General features: G+C 38.0%; 2 protein-coding genes across 2 annotated transcripts in view; both read right to left on the bottom strand.

The window, feature by feature from the left end:
* Nucleotides 1–17,353, bottom strand: part of LOC148160929 (heat shock 70 kDa protein 12A-like) — a 71,784-nt gene that overhangs the window by 35,077 nt on the left and 19,354 nt on the right. The window lies entirely within an intron of this gene.
* Nucleotides 80–16,904, bottom strand: LOC106913844 (heat shock 70 kDa protein 12A-like). Its single transcript, XM_088002635.1, has 10 exons — nucleotides 16,816–16,904; nucleotides 14,754–14,849; nucleotides 10,555–10,698; nucleotides 7,438–7,539; nucleotides 5,657–5,968; nucleotides 4,882–5,165; nucleotides 3,222–3,443; nucleotides 2,980–3,151; nucleotides 1,213–1,323; nucleotides 80–1,010 (listed from the first exon to the last, which is right to left on the bottom strand). The coding sequence occupies exons 2-10, from the start codon at nucleotides 14,824–14,826 to the stop codon at nucleotides 400–402; spliced, it is 2,031 nt and encodes a 676-aa protein (XP_087858761.1). The 5' UTR covers nucleotides 14,827–14,849; nucleotides 16,816–16,904; the 3' UTR covers nucleotides 80–399.

Below are 17,353 nucleotides of genomic sequence, written 5' to 3'. Positions count from 1 at the left end.
AAAGGAACAAAAGGAAAGAGCAGAAACTGATGAACAGAAACAAACATGAGACTCAAAACCAACAGGAGAAACTCAGAAATATTAATCACTCAAATTTTATTTGTATATCACATTTCAGCAGCAAGGCATTTCAAAGTGCTTTACAAAATTAAAAACAGCATGTGACATAGAATAAACAGCTAGAAAGACAAATAATTTTTTTTAAAGAAAAAGAAAAAAAAGGTTAAAAAAAGATAAAAGCATTAAAACCCGCACCCCTTCAGTTAAATGTCTCACACCTCAGAGTTTTAGTTAAAACGCCAGTTAAGAAAGCAGGAAATGCATGTTCTATTTATAAAGCAAAGCCTCATTCATTGAAGTCTGTTTCCAGAAAATTAAATCTCATGAACAACATCTGAACTAAGCTGGACGTTTCCTCTGAGGCTCCACCATCTCTGGGTTTCTCCCCAGCTCTACGGCTCCTTTCAGAATCGCTTCCTGGGGTCTAAGAGGACACAGGACTTTATACTGACGTCCAAACTGATCAGTGATGTGCTGACGTAGAATCTGGCTCTCAGCCAATCCTCCCACTAACACAATAAACCCAATGTTGAGATTTTTGTTCAATATTTCTCTGAGTTTCTTGGTGATTTCCTGCAGACTCTCATCATAGAAAGATCTCAGTTTCTCTCTGGAGATCCTGATAGATCCATCATCCCAGGAAGCTCCTTCCACTGAATCAAAGAACGTTTCAATCTGTTTCTGTTTCTGAGCCACTATGACCAGGTTACCCGGGCAACGGATCTGAACATCTTCATCCAGACAAGTAAAATCATACATGATTTTCTGAACCTCATTAGGGAAGCTTTCCTCATATTCATCCCAGACACCATCACAGAAGATTTCTATCAGGAACTGTTTGAATTTTCTCTCCACAGTTTTTCCTCCCAGATCAATTTTAGAGTCGACATGCAGCGTCTTCAGAGCTCGTCCTTCCAGGACGTCATGAACAGTGAAATTGATATCTTTATCTTTTGACAAACAACAAGAGAATAAAAATTATTAAAGAATTTGTCTCATAGTGCAACTTATTTCACATTTTAGCTCAAATTCAGCAAACATTAATCCAAAAGGTCACATCATTGCAGTATGTTTATTGGGACTCTTAGTGTGTGAACCAAAAAAGTTTTCAAACTCGTCTTTAAACCTTTAATAACAGTGAGTAACTTTTACCTCCACAGTCGACAACAAGGTACCGTTTCCCGTCTCTTTGGGTCTCCAGCAGGACTTTGGTTTCTTCTGGTTCCACAGTAAACTGTACGACCTCCTGACCTCCTGCTGGATCTGTAGAAACATAGAAACCTCACTGAGATTTGCTATGAAAAATGTTCAATGTTTTTGCAGATGCATTAAGGCTTGGTTCTAGATTTTATCCCTCAATTCTCCCTCCAAATTATGTAGTGCTAGAAATCTTCCTGGTTTTAGTCAGAATGCCAGCAACAACATTTTGGATCAGCTGCAGCTGTTTGATTGATTCATTAGTCAGACCTGTGAAGACGCTGTTGAGTAATCAATGCGGCTAAAGATAAACGCATGGATGAGTTTCTCTAGATCTCATTGAGACATTAGTCCTCTAATCCTGGAGATGTTCTTCAGGTGACAGAAGGCCGACTTTGTGACTGTCTTAATGTGGCTCTGAAGGTTCAGGTCCATCACTGCTCCCAGGTTTCACTGCTAGTTTTCCAGCTGTAATAACTGAAGCTCTGCGTTGACTTTAGATTGTTCCTCTTTAGGTCCAAAGATAATAACTTCAGTTTGTTTCCGTTTTGGCACATCCACACATTTATCTGTTCAAAGCATCAATTCAGTGACTGTATGGCTGCTGGAACGAAACACTGCAATGCCTTGATATATTTTCATGTTTTTTATTATAGTCCATTTGTGTTGTCTGCTATGATGTGTGCTGATTTGTTTCTTTGCCAAATTACCCTTGTGTCTTAATCTTAATGAATTTTTCATCTGGTCACATGAAGGTTTTAAACAAAACACAAAACTGAATGGCATATGACCAAACAATGCTGTGCTCATCTAAAATCAAATGGCTGCCTCTGTGAGTAACTCAAAACACTGAAAAAGAAACTGTAGATAGACTATATGCACAGCAGAAAACTAAAATTTATATACATAAAAAAAACCAAAATATTTCTTTCTCACTGCCTGAAGTTAAATCAGCCCAAATGTTTAATATTTTAGTTTACAACATTTTAGTTTACTAAGAATTATAAATACTATTTCGATTTGGAAATGCCATAAAACTTGCCAAGTATATTTAATTTTTTTCGTAACTTTCCTCAAATTCAAAAGTTTACACACATTTGGTCAGAATCAAGGATAACTGTATTTTATGTTATATAACTTGGATCAAACCTTCTGGGATTCCTTCTGCAAATACCCACTAGGCTAACTGACACATTTGAGTTAATTGGACGAACACCTATGACTACACCTGAAACAGGTGTAGTCCATTTCATGTTTGAGGAGTGTGTTTAAATAAAAAGACAAAAACACATGTTTCTCACTGTCTGAATTTAAATCACACTAAACCTTCCTTATTTTAGCTTTGTTACAATTACCAGAACAATTTCTATTCACTAAACATCAGAAAAGTTATCAAGAACAAACTTAAAAAAAAAAAGACTGAGGTTGGTCCAGATTGATTTTTTCCACTAATAAATACAATTTATTTGTATTTACCGGTACTCAGGTTATCTTTAACTGATTATTTTAATGGTTGAAAACATTTAAGAATGAATATAAAATGAATGCAAATATATTTACACATGGTAATGTGTATCAATAAGATTAGTCCAAACAGATCACCTAGAATCCATCTCTATGCTCAACTTGATATGAGTTTACTGATATGTTGAACTTGTCCTATCAAACAGAGTAAAACCTGTTAAATGTTTGTCTGCCAGACGTTACAGATCCACTCAGTACCGTTCCAGCTGGTACCAGGTTCTGCTGCTCCTGCAGGTTGATCCTGTGAGTCTCTGCTGTGGTTCTGTGTGATGAAACCATCAGGTTGAAGCTTCAAACACCAGGTCAAAGCTGCTTCTGACTCCAGAACAAACATCAGTTTGTCTTTAGTGGCGTCTGTTACAAGACCAGCCTGGAGGAGAAACCAGAAGTCTGATTCTGATGAACATTTAGAGATGATGACTCTAAAAACATGATGTTACCTGAACTGCAGATTTCACTATGAGCTCTTTAGTGGAATCCTTCAAGAGTTCAGGAACAGTCAGCACCCAGGTGAAGTCAGATGCTGTGAACTCTCCTCCTTCTGGATGAGATCTGATGGTTTTCAGAGCATCGTCCTTCAGGAACCTCAGAACTTCTGTAAAAACCTTCAGGGTCGACATCGACTTCCTGTTGGCTGCTTTAATTGTCTGCCTGCTGATGTCCTGGGAATAAGTTTCAGTATGTTAGCTTGTATGAATACTCAGATCAAACTGACCTCATTTTGCTGTTAATAAATTGGATCAGTTTGTAAAATCTCTTGAGACCACATTTTTTTGTAAATTGTGGCTTAAAAAGTAAACAATTTCATTAAAAGCTAAACGCAGGTCTAGAGATCAAAGAGGAATTAATATTTTTTGGAAATAAACGACATTCTCTACAACAAAAATTATATATTTTTGAAAAAGGTCTTAAGTTAAGAACAGAAAGGTCTTCCTTTGGCTTTTTCCAAAATCTGTAAAAAAAAAAAACATTCAGAAACTATTACAGTTTCTGCAGTGAAGCTGATGTTGATTAGGTTTGCTTTCAGAATTTGCTGATGTTGTAGAGAATTAAGTTGCAACAGGAGGACAGCAGATGAATGGTGGAGTGAAAGTGAAGGATTTTAATACGGCCAGTTCAAAAACACCAAAGCAAACTTAGAGAAACATGAAAGTGTAGAGCAAGAACCCTGCAGAAAACAGTCGACACAAGTGAGAACATGCATATACAGAGATAAAAATGAGATGAAAAAATTAGGAAATAATCAAAATACAAACAAAGATGATACCCAAACAACCAGGAGCCGTGACATTTGTGACATAGACCCCTCAGATCTTCTGGTTCTGGTTCTGCTCTGCATCCCCAGAACCAGAACCAAACAAGGAGAAGCAGCATTCAGTTTCTACGCACCACAAATTTGGAACAAACTTCCAGAAAAGTAAAACAGCTGAAACACTGGGTGCCTTTAAATCTCAACTTAAAACCCACCTGTTTAGAGTTGCTTCTGGCTAAATTAGGATTAGAGTGTGGGTTTTGATGTCTTTGATGTCTTCGATGTTTTTATCTTTACTTTTTATCTATTTAATAATTTCTTTTAAATGGTGTTTTAACTAAAACTCAGGTTTGAGAATCCTTGTCAAATGGCGTTTTGACTAAAAGTCTGTAAATTCCGTCCTGTCAGCCTGGAGCCTGGATAAAACCCGTGTTAAACAGACGGTGGAGTCCGGTGACGACAGGCGCTTAAATTCTGTAACAAAAGTGTTTTTATCTTTTTATCTCTTTCTTACTTTATTCAATGTCACATGCTGTTCTTATTTTTAATTTAATGTAATTTTTTTTCTTAAATTATGTAAAGCACCTTGAAATGCCCTGCTGCTGAAATGTGCTATACAAATAAAATTTGATTGATTGATTGATTGATTGATTGATTGATTGATTGATTGATTGATTGATTGATTGATTGATTGATTGATTGATTGATTGATATGGAGAACCACAGCGTTAAAGCCTATTTATATGTTAGCAAATGAAATGCTGTGTAGGTGCAGATAATTCAAATAGTGACAGTTTAAATTGAGAAGATAGCTATGTTCACCGAGAACACACGGATAATTTACTTACTCTGTCACAGAGATTCATGATGAAGTTTTCAAAGAAATAATGTTTCTCAGCTTCTTCTTCTCTCATATTATTAAATGCTGTTTTAGCTTCATAACCAAACTTCATAAATTCTTCATGTTCATCAAACAGGATGCAGGTTGGAGTCTTTGGGGTGTCTAGTCCAAGTCCATTCCTCCATCTCTTTATCTGGGTCTCTCCTCCTTCCTGTCTGGGTTTACCATTGAAGGCGTAGCCACTGAATCCTGAACCAAAGTCTATGGATATGATGAGAGAGTCAGGACCAGCTGGATGGAGGAGAGGAGAAAGTTAGAATATGATTAAAGAGAAGTTACTGTTTTATAACAAGTTATTATTGAAATAAATCCACAAATACTTGATTTATAAGTTCATAATGTTCCCCCAGCAACTAAAACATTAAATTGAAACATTAATATTTTGCAATTTAATATTAAATTTTACACAGATTGTACTGGTCCATGTGCCTTGTGGTTGCCTGGTGACCTCTCCAGGCTGCAGCTCAAACCCCCTAACTCAATGATGAGAGGTCGGGGTAACCCCTAAATATTCCATAATTGTATATATCCATTTGTTTCAAAGCATCTAAACTGAGAGTAGCAATACTATTTATTACATCACTTTCTTTAGAAAAGTAAATAGCACAAAATGTATCCTTGTTCAAATTTGCATATTAATGCCTCAGAATAAAGACCAACTCTTCTTGTTTCATTAAAGACATTACCATGGATCACATGTAGCTTATATCTATTTAGCTAACCTCTGACAGTCAGCAGTACTTGTTTCATGGCCTGGATTGTTCTCCCTCTGTAGACGGTGCAGCTGTAGGTTCCTGAGTCTCTGTCTGTGGGATTCTTCAAGGTCAAACTCAAGTCTCCAAATTCAAATTTTTTCTTCATCTCTGCTCTGTCTCTGTACTGTTGTTCTTCAAGCCTTAAAGAGCTTTGATACTCGTAGACCATCCTGCCAGTGTTGTGTGTCCATATTACTGTGTCTTTAGCACACAGACAGACTGTAGTTTTAAAGGGCAGCAGAACAGACTCCACTCCTGAATCCACCTCCACCCTGTAGACTGAGAAACAAAACAGATCAACAGCATGTTTCTGTGGTGATATAAAAAGACAGCAGCATCTGGCTGCAGATGCTGTGGCTGATCTCTGGTAGCTTTGCTCTGTTGCCACCTAGAGCTCTAACACATTTGGCTCCAGGTGGAGCTCAGCAGCCTCTCATTCATCCAGCTGCCACCAAATGCAGAGCAGCAATGGAGCAATTTGTTTTCTTCACAGTTTGACATTTCTATGGCCTATTCCACAAATAAAAAGTATCACAAAGTGCTTCACTGGGAAGCTTAAAGCACATAAAGCAAAGGTGTGCATAAAATACCAAAAATAAAATTAGTCATTGAAAAGGTAAGAGAGATGTAGCGATACTTGTGCATGGCTATAAATGTAACCATGCAAGAAAAATAAATTCCTGACTGACAAATTATGTAAAAGTATGAAAAGGCCCATTTAAAAAAAATGCATTTTGAGCTGCTTTTTAAAACTATTAAGAGTCAGAGAAGTGGAGACATTAGGACTGATACCTGCTGTTTTAATGAATCATGAGGAATGAAGGGAGATTGGATATTTCTACCAGACAACTAAATGAGTTCGGTTCTGTGGAAGAGTGGTGTCACACCAAATGAACTGTATTAATGTTTGTTTCTTTAAGAAAAAAATATTTAATTTTTACTTATACTTTTTGAATGAGTAGTCTGATGGAAGTCAGGTTTTTGTTTTCCCATATTTCTTTGCTTCTTTATTTAAAAACGTCATCCATCCATCCATCGTCTTCCACTTATCTGCGGTCAGGTTGAGAAGGGAGGCCCAGACTTCCCTCTCCCAGCCACTTCTTCCAGCTCCTCTGGGGGAACCCCAAGGCGTTCCCAGGCCAGCTGAGAAACAAAGTCCCTCCAGCGTGTCCTGGGTCTTCCTCTGGGTTTCCTCCTGGTGGACATGAACACCTCACCAGGGAGGCGTCCAGGAGGCATCTGACCAGATGCCCGAGCCACCTCACCTGCCTCGATATGAAGTCATGTACCTTTACATATTGAGTAAATAATTATGATGGGCTGCCAGGGCCAAAAATGCCAGGGCCATTTTTAGATCCCAGTCCATCCCTGGTTTCGGCTTTTAGGCTTGAAAAAACCAAAAGCAGGAACTGAAGAGTGATGGTGGGAGGATGGATTTTATGGTTTCTCTTGAATCTCCCATCATCACAACTCAAGAAAGATGAAAAAACTGGCTGATAGAGAACTGCAATACTTTCCATTACAAATTTATACACAATTTTAGTCTCATTCACCCACAATGGTACATTGGGGTTAATGTGGTCTCAACTGATGACCATGGAAACGATGAAATCTAACCCATAATTATGAAACCACAGCAAATCAGAAGTTTTCTTTACTTTTACCTATCAGGTCATTCTTTGGTTTCTGAAATGGTCACAAAACATCAGGACGTTAAGACATTAGCATTGATACAATTGTAAACTTACCTGATATAAACTGTTGTTGAAAATGAAACAAAAGGCCCACGTCAATAGTAAGAAGCAGCAGAACCGACAGAATTAGGAGAATTCTGGCCCAAGTTGGGAATTCTATGGAATGAAATAAAATTACATCAGATTTATATAGAGCTTTAATGGACACTAAGAGACACCTTACATTGAAACTAGTCATTCCTATTCACGTACATCATGGATGGGAATGTGGAAATCTAGTAGATTACCACTGATGATGGAAAACTACTAGACCTAGATTGTAGCCACAACTAAGTGTATTCCAGTACTCTGGAAAATGGTGGAAAATCTATTATCTACCATTGTTGGTCTTAATGCCATGTGTGAAAACATTGATTCACACAATTTGTTTTCTTTTTTGCATGTTAAATGTACATAAAAGGAAATTCCTTTTCAGGATTTAGTAAAACCATAAAAATAAATCCCAAAATGGACGAACCACGTCGCTGAAATAAATAAGGTAAGAAAATCTCAAAAACACAGAGAGCCAATCATGTTTAAAAGAGAAACATTATGTTAGTGTATTTATACGATCCAGGACTAACCTTTGTTAGGAAAATTAAAATATGAAAGTTGAATGGTAATTTATTTTTTTTACTTTTTAGGAGTAATTCATCATCATTATTATTATTAGTGGTCATATTCAGCACATCATAAATGTATTTAAATTTCTTAGCCTCACAAATCAAAATCATTTAATGATCTAACTCCTCAAAAGGTTACGGGTCGCTGCAGAGCCGTTCAGATCAGCAATGAGATGTTTTATTTTGCCAAATACAGAAGGAGCTTAAAAAGTTTATAATGTAGTACATAAAATAAAAATAAAAGTGCTCATGTATGATTTCACAACATAATTCAAATTTTATTTTACTGTAATTTAATAACTTCAATGCGTAATAATTTTAAACATTTTAAAAAATGGTGTCATGTTAGTCAGTTGACTCAACTATGGAGTCAACTGACTATTCAACTATGGAAACACAAATCAGTTTTAAGTTTTGTACATAGAGGTTTTGATCCGACTCATAGGACAGGTTCTTGAAAGGACCGAAAGCAAAGTGAATTTATAAATTATATGTCCAAGAGAAGGGAATTAAAGAATGAACAAATGAGATTCTGTATTACTTGAATCTTACTTGAGTTGTAATACATATTTGTTAAAATTTCAGGCCCTGAGGGAATGGTTAGACTGGTCATAGTTCAATGACCAGTTCCTTCTTCCTTCAGTGAAGGAGGGACGCCTCAAAAGGTCAAAGTCCGCTAGCAGCTGATGTATACGAGTTTTGTGTTTTTGAACCATGGTTCAGTAAGTGAAAGCTCCAATCGGATCGATTAAGTAGACACAGCAGAGTTTATTTTTCCTTTCCTGATTCATCTGTCATGTTCCGTGTTTCCGTATGTTTATTTTTGAGTTCTCTGTGTTCCTGTGAGTCTCTGTCCTGTCCTTCCCGTTGATTGCTCCCCAGGTGTGTCCCATTCCCCTGATTACCCCGTGTGTATTTAAACCCTCCTGTTGTCTGTGTTCCTCGTCGGGTCCTTGTCGTCGTTTGTCTAACGTCTCAGTGTTGTTCTCACTCGCCAGTAGAACTGATAAGTCCTGGCTTGTGTTTGTTTTCCGTTCACTCGCCAGTAGAACTGTTAAGTCCTGGTTGGTGTTTGTTCCGTCTAGTCCGTTTTGTCAGTTGCTACCGGTATTTAGCTGCGTGCTTGTTCCTGCCGTGCTGCCTGCCTTGGACTGTTTGTGTGCTATTTTCACCATTAAATACATCATCTTCACCATACCTGGGTCTCAGCGTCTCTCCTCACCACCAACAACCCCACCATATGACATCATCCTCTCATGTTGTCCATTGAACTTAGGATGAAAGCTGGAGGACAGCTGAAGTTTGGCTCCAACGGAGAAGCAAACGTCCTTCCACCAGTTGATAAGCTTTGTAAAAGTGGTCGATGGTCGTGATAACTTTCTTCCCCTTGGAAGGTGGAAGACCAGTGACATCAAGAGCTATAAATGATCAGGGAGGACTCTGGATGGAGAAAGGTCTTCCTTTGGGCAAAAATGGAACTGGAAGAAAAGTTACCGGTGATATGGATCTAAAATTTGATCCCATTATTGTGGTACTATTATGATATTAATAAAAGTGATGATAGAAAAAATGTCTTACTTCTTGGCAATCTTGGGATCAAAGTTCACAGTTCTTGAAATCATCCATTTTTAAATAGGATTTTTAGGACATCAATCACATAAAGAAGTGTGATTTGTATCATTACACCTCATACAGTAACTGCACTCATTTATATTTTCAAACTTACGGATATTTATTAATGAAGAAAATAGTAAAATTCATACCAACGGTTTGTTTTGGGCTTTTTAACATAATTAGTTGGGATATATTGTGATAAATTCTTTGGATTTGTCTTTGGGACTCAGAGGTTAGTGATTTCTCAGAATCAGTCTGTATCTGTCTGCCTTCGAAGAGCAAACTCAGATAGGTGATGATGCATCTTTAGAAGTGGCTAACGTTGTCAGTTATGTACTACTTCGTGTTGGTCTACAACAGAAAAGCCCAATTTTTTTATAATTACAATGTCATTTGCATGTAAAAAATGTAAAAAGCTAGAGAGGTTGTGAATACTTTTCCAAGGCATCTTTATTCATAGTGGATTGGAAAAACCCAGATGAAACTGGAGAGTATTGATGGGACGAAGGACGCCACGGTTTCTCTCTAATCTGTTACTTTCACAGCTGAGGCTGGATAAATGGATGATTTGAAGGAATAGTGCAATACTTAGCATTATAAATGTGAACACTGTTTGTAAACTCATCCATCCACAAAGATATTTTGGTGCTGATGTGGATTTAATTAATAAACATAGAGATGCTAAAACTCAGCATGTTAGAGAATCCAAACCATAACTGTCAAATGACAACGTTGAATCCGCCTTACCGTTCCCCTTTCCTCATCAGGTCATTGTTCACTTTGTGAAATGGTCACAATCATGTTAATGTTTAACATAGTGATGTTTTGCAACTTTTCATTGAACTATCATTTATCAGTATGTTATTACATTGATGACATTGTAAAAGTGACTTACCTAAAAAGAATTTGAGACTGAACAAAGGAACACCCAGCGTTAAGAGGAATGACAGCAGCAACACCACAGCTGGTACAGCTGGCACAGACAGATAAACCAGCCAGGTCAGCAACTTCAGGAACTTTCTCATCCGAGCAGAACTTCCTATGAAAACACATAAAGATCAGTTAGATCTTAAATAAGCATTTCCAGTTCAAACCTCTTATATTTTCTAAACAGTTCAACAGTTTTGACATTTAACTTAATACATATCAGAGTTTCCCTTAAAATCGGAATACAATATTCTTTGGACAATGTCAGAATTGTCACTAATATTCTTAAAAGTATTGTTTTTTCAGTGCTCTGCTTTTGTATGTCTCCATCAAATACCTGAACTGACTGTTAAATAGCAAAAAATAATTCAAATTAAAAAAATATTTTAATGATCCCAAAAGGGAAGTTAAATGTTGCTGTAACTCATTATTTCAAAGTCTTCAAATACTTATTGTAGATAATGATGGCTGTTGGCAGGAAAGATCTCTGTGTTACAACAGATCTGAAGAAGCTTCTGTCTGAAGACACTCTGTTTTCCCAAGACAGTCTCATGAAGAGGATGGTCAGAATTGTCCAAAAATGTATTGATTTTATGTTCTTCTTTGCATGATCATCTCCAGAGGCTCCACAGTCGTACCCAGAACAGAACCAGAACAGAACAAGCTGTCTTTATCAGATTGTTGAGTCTTTTTAGGTCCCTGGCTCTGATGCTGCTGCCCCAACAGATGGCGGCAGAAGAGATGATGCTCTCAACAACTGACTTATAGAAGATCAGTAGCATCTTGCTGCAAACCTTGAAAGATCTATAAGCTCTATAAGCACTTGTTGGGTCTCCAGTCCAGTCTGTTGTCAAGGCGAACACAGACTTATTTATCTTCCTCAACCACCTCCACTTCTTCTCCCATGGTGGGAATAGGGTTTGATCTAATCCTGTTTCTCCTGAAATCAACAATAATCTCCTTTGTTTTGTTTACATTCAGCATAAGATGATTGTTCACAAACTATGACACAAAGTGGTCCCCCAGCTCTCTGTATTCAGCCTCTTGTCCATCTCTGCAGAGTCATCTGAGTATTTCTGTAGATGACAGAAGTCAGACTTGTGCTGGAAGTTTGAAATGTAGAGAGTGAAAAGGAATGGTGAGCGTACCATGTTGCTAACCACCTGGTTAGACACACAGTCCTCCAGTCTCACAAACTGTGGTCTGTTTGTGAGGTAGTTATAGATCCAGTTGATTGTTGAGGCCTCCAGCTGCGTCTTCTGGAGTTTCTCACAGAGCAGATCAGGCTGAATTGTGTTAAATGCACTGGAGAAATAAAAGAACATGATCCTCAGTGCTGCCTGCTTTGACCAGATGACAGTGGGTCTGTTGAAGCAGGTGTTTGATGGCATCTTCAACTCCAAATCCATGATTATAAACAATCTGCAGGGCATCTTGATATGTGCTTGTCTGCTTATTCAGATGGGCCAACAGGAGTCTCTCCAGGACCTTCATGATGGGGGGTGTCAGGGCAACTGGTCTATAGTCGTTGACGACTGATGAGTTTGTCTTTGGTATCAGAACCAGGGAGGATGTTTTCCACAGTGGAACCTTCTCTTGGGTCAGGCTAATATTGAAGAGATGTTGCAGAATCCCACAGATCTGCTCTGCACAGGACGTCAGGACTCTGGGGCTGACATCATCCGGACCTGCAGCTTTGATCCGGTTCAGTCCCTCCAGCTGCCTCTTCATCTGACTTCTAGATACAGAAAAGTGGGAGGGAGAGGCAAAGGGAGTAGCAGCAAAGGGAACAGCAGCATCTCCTGATCTGGTAGAAGACAAACTTGTGGAAGCAGAAGAGTCCATGACTGAGGTGGAAGACATCTGAGGTTTGACAGTAAAGTTGTGGGCCGAGGAAGGTGGGATGTTTATATGGCTGGAGAGGACAGGAGGGTGATGAGCTTGTTCCTGAGCTGAACCTATTGAAGAATGTGTTCAACTCATTTGCTCTGTCCAAACTTCCATCTATCTGATCCTCTTTTTGCCTGAAGCCTGCAGTCTTCATACCTGGCCACACATCTCTGATATTGCTCCTCTGCAGTTTATTCTCCAGTGGAAAGCACCTCTTCTGAAATTTGGATAATTCTCCTACAAAGGCTTCCAGAAGTTTTGGTTCATATCAAATGTTGTACTGGATTATCAGAATTGTTCATGCATCTCTTCATTATTTGGCAGCTTTGGCTTAAAGTCTTATGACTTGCTCCAAATATGCTTGGTTTCCTAATACAAGCTTCTCACAATAGTTTACACAAATTGACCCATTAAGATGGACAGAACTGGTATAACTGAGACAGGTTTGTAGGCCACCTTGCTTGCACACACCATTTCAGATTTACCCACAAATTCTCCATTGGACTGAGATCAAGACTGTGTGATGGCCATGCTAAAACATAATGTTCTTTCCTCATGGTGCCATCTATTTTATGAAATGCACCACAGTCGGGATGGTGTTCCCAGGTTTACAGGTTTTTCTTTCTCCTCCAAACATAACAATGGTCATTATGCCCAAACAAACATAACAATGGTCATTATGCCCAAACAAACATAACAATGGTCATTATGCCTAAACAAACCTAACAATGGTCACTATGCCTAAACAAACCTAACAATGGTCATTATGCCCAAACAAACATAACAATGGTCATTATGCCTAAACAAACCTAACAATGGTCACTATGCCCAAACAAACCTAACAATGGTCATTATGCCTAAACAGTTCTACTTTAGTTTCATCAAACCACAGAACATGTCTCCAGGGATGAAGATCTTTGTCCCTGTGGGCATTTCTAACTGCAATATGGCTTTTTATGTTTGGAATAAAAGCTTCTTCCTCACTGAGTGGCCTTTGAGCTCATGTTGGTGCAGAATAGTTTCACTGTGGACAATGAATCTGTCTTACCAGCTTCAGCTGCATAAGCTGCATACACAAGATCTTTGGTTTTTGTCCTGGGGTCAATTAGCAAATTTCAGCCCAAAGCACATTCACCTCTGGGATACAGAATCTGTCTCCTTCCTGAGCATTATGATGGTTGGAGATTCCCATCATGCCAATACTTTCATTTTCTTGTTTGAACATTGCTGCACCTTCAAGCATTGATAGTTCCAAAGAATGAACCAGACTTGTGCAACTGCACAATTCTGTTCCTGATATTTGGCTGATTTATTTTGACTTCATATCATGTTTAACAAGAACGTAGAGCGTTTCAGGTATGCCTTTAATATACATCCACAGGTTTGCCTCTAATTAAATCAAATGTGTCAATTAACATATCATAGGGTGTCAAAAGCCATGACATTATTATGGGCTTTTCTTCATTGTTTAAAAAGATAATAATCATTCTGTATGTAAACTTTTGATTTTTTAAAATAAAAATCAATAAAGAAATCTCAGAGATTCTCTCATTAATGAGGCTATTAACACTTAAAAATAATTTTGGTCACTCTGACTAACCTAAAACAAGAGATCTTTTGTCTGATTTAACTTTAGATATTGAGAACGTAAATATGTTTTGATTATTATTATTTTTTTTTTCGGTTTTCTTGTTTCAACTTTATATGACATTTTTTATGTTTTTTTTTTTTTTTATGTGACCCAGGGTACTTGAATATTTGGTCCTAAATCTCCTACGTATCTGATGATCTTTTCAAATGTGACCCGAGGATCGTTCAGGTTGCATTCATGCGACAAATGTCACTATTCTGTGTCCTGATACGCACAAGCAGGAGGAGAAACAGCCACCATGATGGACTACAATGAGGATTACGTTGTAAATATGCTGCTCCGTTCGGAGAACAAGTTCAGAATCAAAATATACGCTCCAACATTAGCATCCATGTTTACTTCTGCAAACACTGAGAACGTTCTCTTTTGTGACCTTATTACACCCTTTACTGCGCATGCAGGACACGTTCATGTTGTTTGCAGTTCACAATGAAGATAACATACAAGTCGCATATTTGGAAGGATGAACGACCACACACACACACACACACACATACACACAAAGGTCAGGTTTCACAAAAAATCGGAATTGAGCATTAACACCTCCAGTGTGAACGAAGAGCAAGATAAACTCATCACCTCAACATCTTAGATATTAGCATTGATATGTGGTAAAAGAGACTTACCTGATAACAAATAATTTGGAAAATGAAATAAATTTCTCCCAGACTGAATGAAAAGGAACCACACCATCAACATTCCTCTCCAAAGAAAAGGGATTTCTATTAAAAAACACAAAGACAAGATTTTAGATATGCATGCCCAATAAACATCCAGGAAACATTTTTGGAAAAACTTTACATTTTGCATAGTAGCGTAATTATCTTTTTATTCAGCATAAAATCCATTCCAGACACAAATGTGCTTCAAATATTGCATCCCCCATGTCAAGCCACTCCTGAACCAGAGACAACGTAAGAGACTTCTTATTTGGGTTAAGGAGAAAAAGAACTGGACTGTTGCGTAAAGAGTCATGTTTTCAGATGAAAGTAAATTCATGTTTTCAGATGAAAAATTCTGCAATTCAGTTAGAAATAAAGATCCAACTGAATTGCAGACTTTGCACTTTTCCTCCAGACTCTGGATGTGACTCCTGTGGTCAAGAGGAAGATGACCTGAAAACAGCCATCAAAACAATCTGGGCTTCCACTATGTTTACACAGATCCACAGGCTGATGGCCTGTATGCTGTGGCATATTGATGCAGTAATTTATGCAAGAGGAAGCCCAACCAAGAAGTGAGTGCATAGAAATGTACCTATTTTTCAGAAGCTACTTGTACTTCTGTGGTGGCCTATATAGATGGCCTTACTTGCCTGCTGGTTTAACATGCATAACACCTCGCATGAAGACTCGGGATCAGCTTGTTGCTAGCTACGTTTTGGATAGGCAGGTAATTTAGCGGGGTACCGTAATCTGGTTATGTTTATGCACATGAATCAGTGCTTTATCTTAATTGATTTTTATGGTGTTTTGCTGAGAGCAGAAATGACTTCTCTTCCTGAGTTTGATTGTCCCTTAGAGGAGATTGTGGATGATTTCACTAAAGATAAATTATTTTAAATGGGTAAGCAGTACAGTCTTCAACTTGCTGAGCGCCTTTCTAAAGAAACGAGAAACTGGTCGCAAATTTGTTAGAAAAAGACGTTTTGCAGCAACCAACTAGAAAGCCTAGTGCATCCTATCTTGCCATTTCACCCTGCAGCCTGATATTTGAGCAACATAGAGAACTTATTATTGCAATTTGAGCTTAAAAAATTCAGAATAAATCCCAACTGGAAGCAGAGCAAACGAGGTTGGACATTGAACAAAGTTAAACTAAGTCAAACATAGTGATGCTGATGGTGTGGAAGCAGAGTTTGATGTCTTTGGCAATTGATGTTTGTTGCCTAAATGTAATGAATGTAAACCAGACTCCTCCTTTGTCATTTTTGGGCATGTGGCTGTGGCGAGTTGCTGGTTAGACTCTGCACACATTTTGTTGCTGCAGTGTGAGCTTGTAGGCCGTACCCAGGAGGGTTTTTCTACATTGTCTGACTCCAATAGCTGTGATTATGCCAAGGTGAAAGCCGTGGTTTTAAAAACATACAAGTTTGTTATGGCAACTCCTGCATCTTAATAAGCTCCAAAAATTTGGATAACACTTTATGTGAAGGGATGTGTATAAAGACTGACATGACACTATCACAAATATGACATAACACCCGTCATGAACATGAAGAGGTCTTCATGAATATTTATGACTGTTACCATTAAGTGTCATTCGGTAAATGACACTTTTAATGCAATGTTGACATTATTCAGTATGTATTTGTTATGACAACTTGTCATTAACTTAGACAAAAATTTCTTTATTATGACAACCACACCCTGGTGCTTTAAGCCGGACAGATGGGACTTTTCTCATGGTCCATCTTCATTGACAGTAGCTAGAATTCCACTTTTCAGATCAGCTTGATCAGAAATGTACAGAGCTCTGCCACCTGACCTGGAGTCAGTGTCGCAAACCAGAATCCAGGATATCTGGTTTTGGAAAACCTGACTGTTTCCCATGCAGAACTTGACATAGTACCGTTCTTGTGAAGGTTTTCAGCTCTTAACGTTCAAATATGTCTGAGTGTGTTTGTTTGAAACAGTCTTGATATTCAATAATAGATTTTTGCATTGATACTGTAATTAAGGGACTTACCTTTATGAAAAGCTAAGCCCAAATAAACAGGAGGACCCAACAAAAACAGAAGAGCTTTCAGAACAAGGAAGCTTTTCCAACGAGGTGACATTTCTATGGGAAAAAGAAAAAGATTAGTTCGATAGATGCCATTATGCTGGCAAAAGATAATGTATTCCAGTCTGCAATACACATTCACCGTAAAAAAAAGTCTTTCATTATGTTAAAGTTCTGCATTTTATGCCAAATAACACATGTTCCTGGCAGTGGTGTTATAAGGTTATCATGGTTATATTCGAAGCTGCATTCAAAAGAACAATGTGAAATATAGAAGTGCAGCATTTAATGTACAGCAAAAACACATCTTGTCCAGTACTAAACCTATGGGGGAATTTTTCTGCCATAATTCAAGAGCATACTTTTGAAGATTGAAAGCAGGATTTCATGTCTATTTCAGCCCAAAGTGCTGACTGACAGGAGGCTAGCAACACTTTTTACAGTTTAAATGAAGGCACTAACTCAACATGAACCAAACTACAGCGCCCCTACTGGGTACTAC

The sequence above is a fragment of the Poecilia mexicana genome, unplaced genomic scaffold (genome assembly GCF_051168715.1).
Source record: "Poecilia mexicana isolate PSO_F unplaced genomic scaffold, ASM5116871v1 scaffold_2, whole genome shotgun sequence".
NCBI classification, from domain to species: domain Eukaryota; kingdom Metazoa; phylum Chordata; class Actinopteri; order Cyprinodontiformes; family Poeciliidae; genus Poecilia; species Poecilia mexicana.
The sequence above is the reverse complement of the archived record's forward strand: the minus strand, read 5'-3'. Positions and strand labels throughout refer to the sequence as shown.

What these genes read in the sequence shown, in the direction of transcription:
- LOC106913844 (XM_088002635.1), bottom strand. Translation starts at nt 14,826, where the DNA reads ATGTTGATGGTGTGGTTCCTTTTCATTCAGTCTGGGAGAAATTTATTT. An exon ending in TCAACAACAGTTTATATCAG is followed by an intron (nt 5,969 to 7,437) that starts GTAAGTTTACAA and finishes TTTGTTTCTCAG; the next exon opens with TCTACAGGGTGGAGGTGGAT. An exon ending in ACCTGGTACCAGCTGGAACG is followed by an intron (nt 1,324 to 2,979) that starts GTACTGAGTGGA and finishes ATGTTTCTACAG; the next exon opens with ATCCAGCAGGAGGTCAGGAG.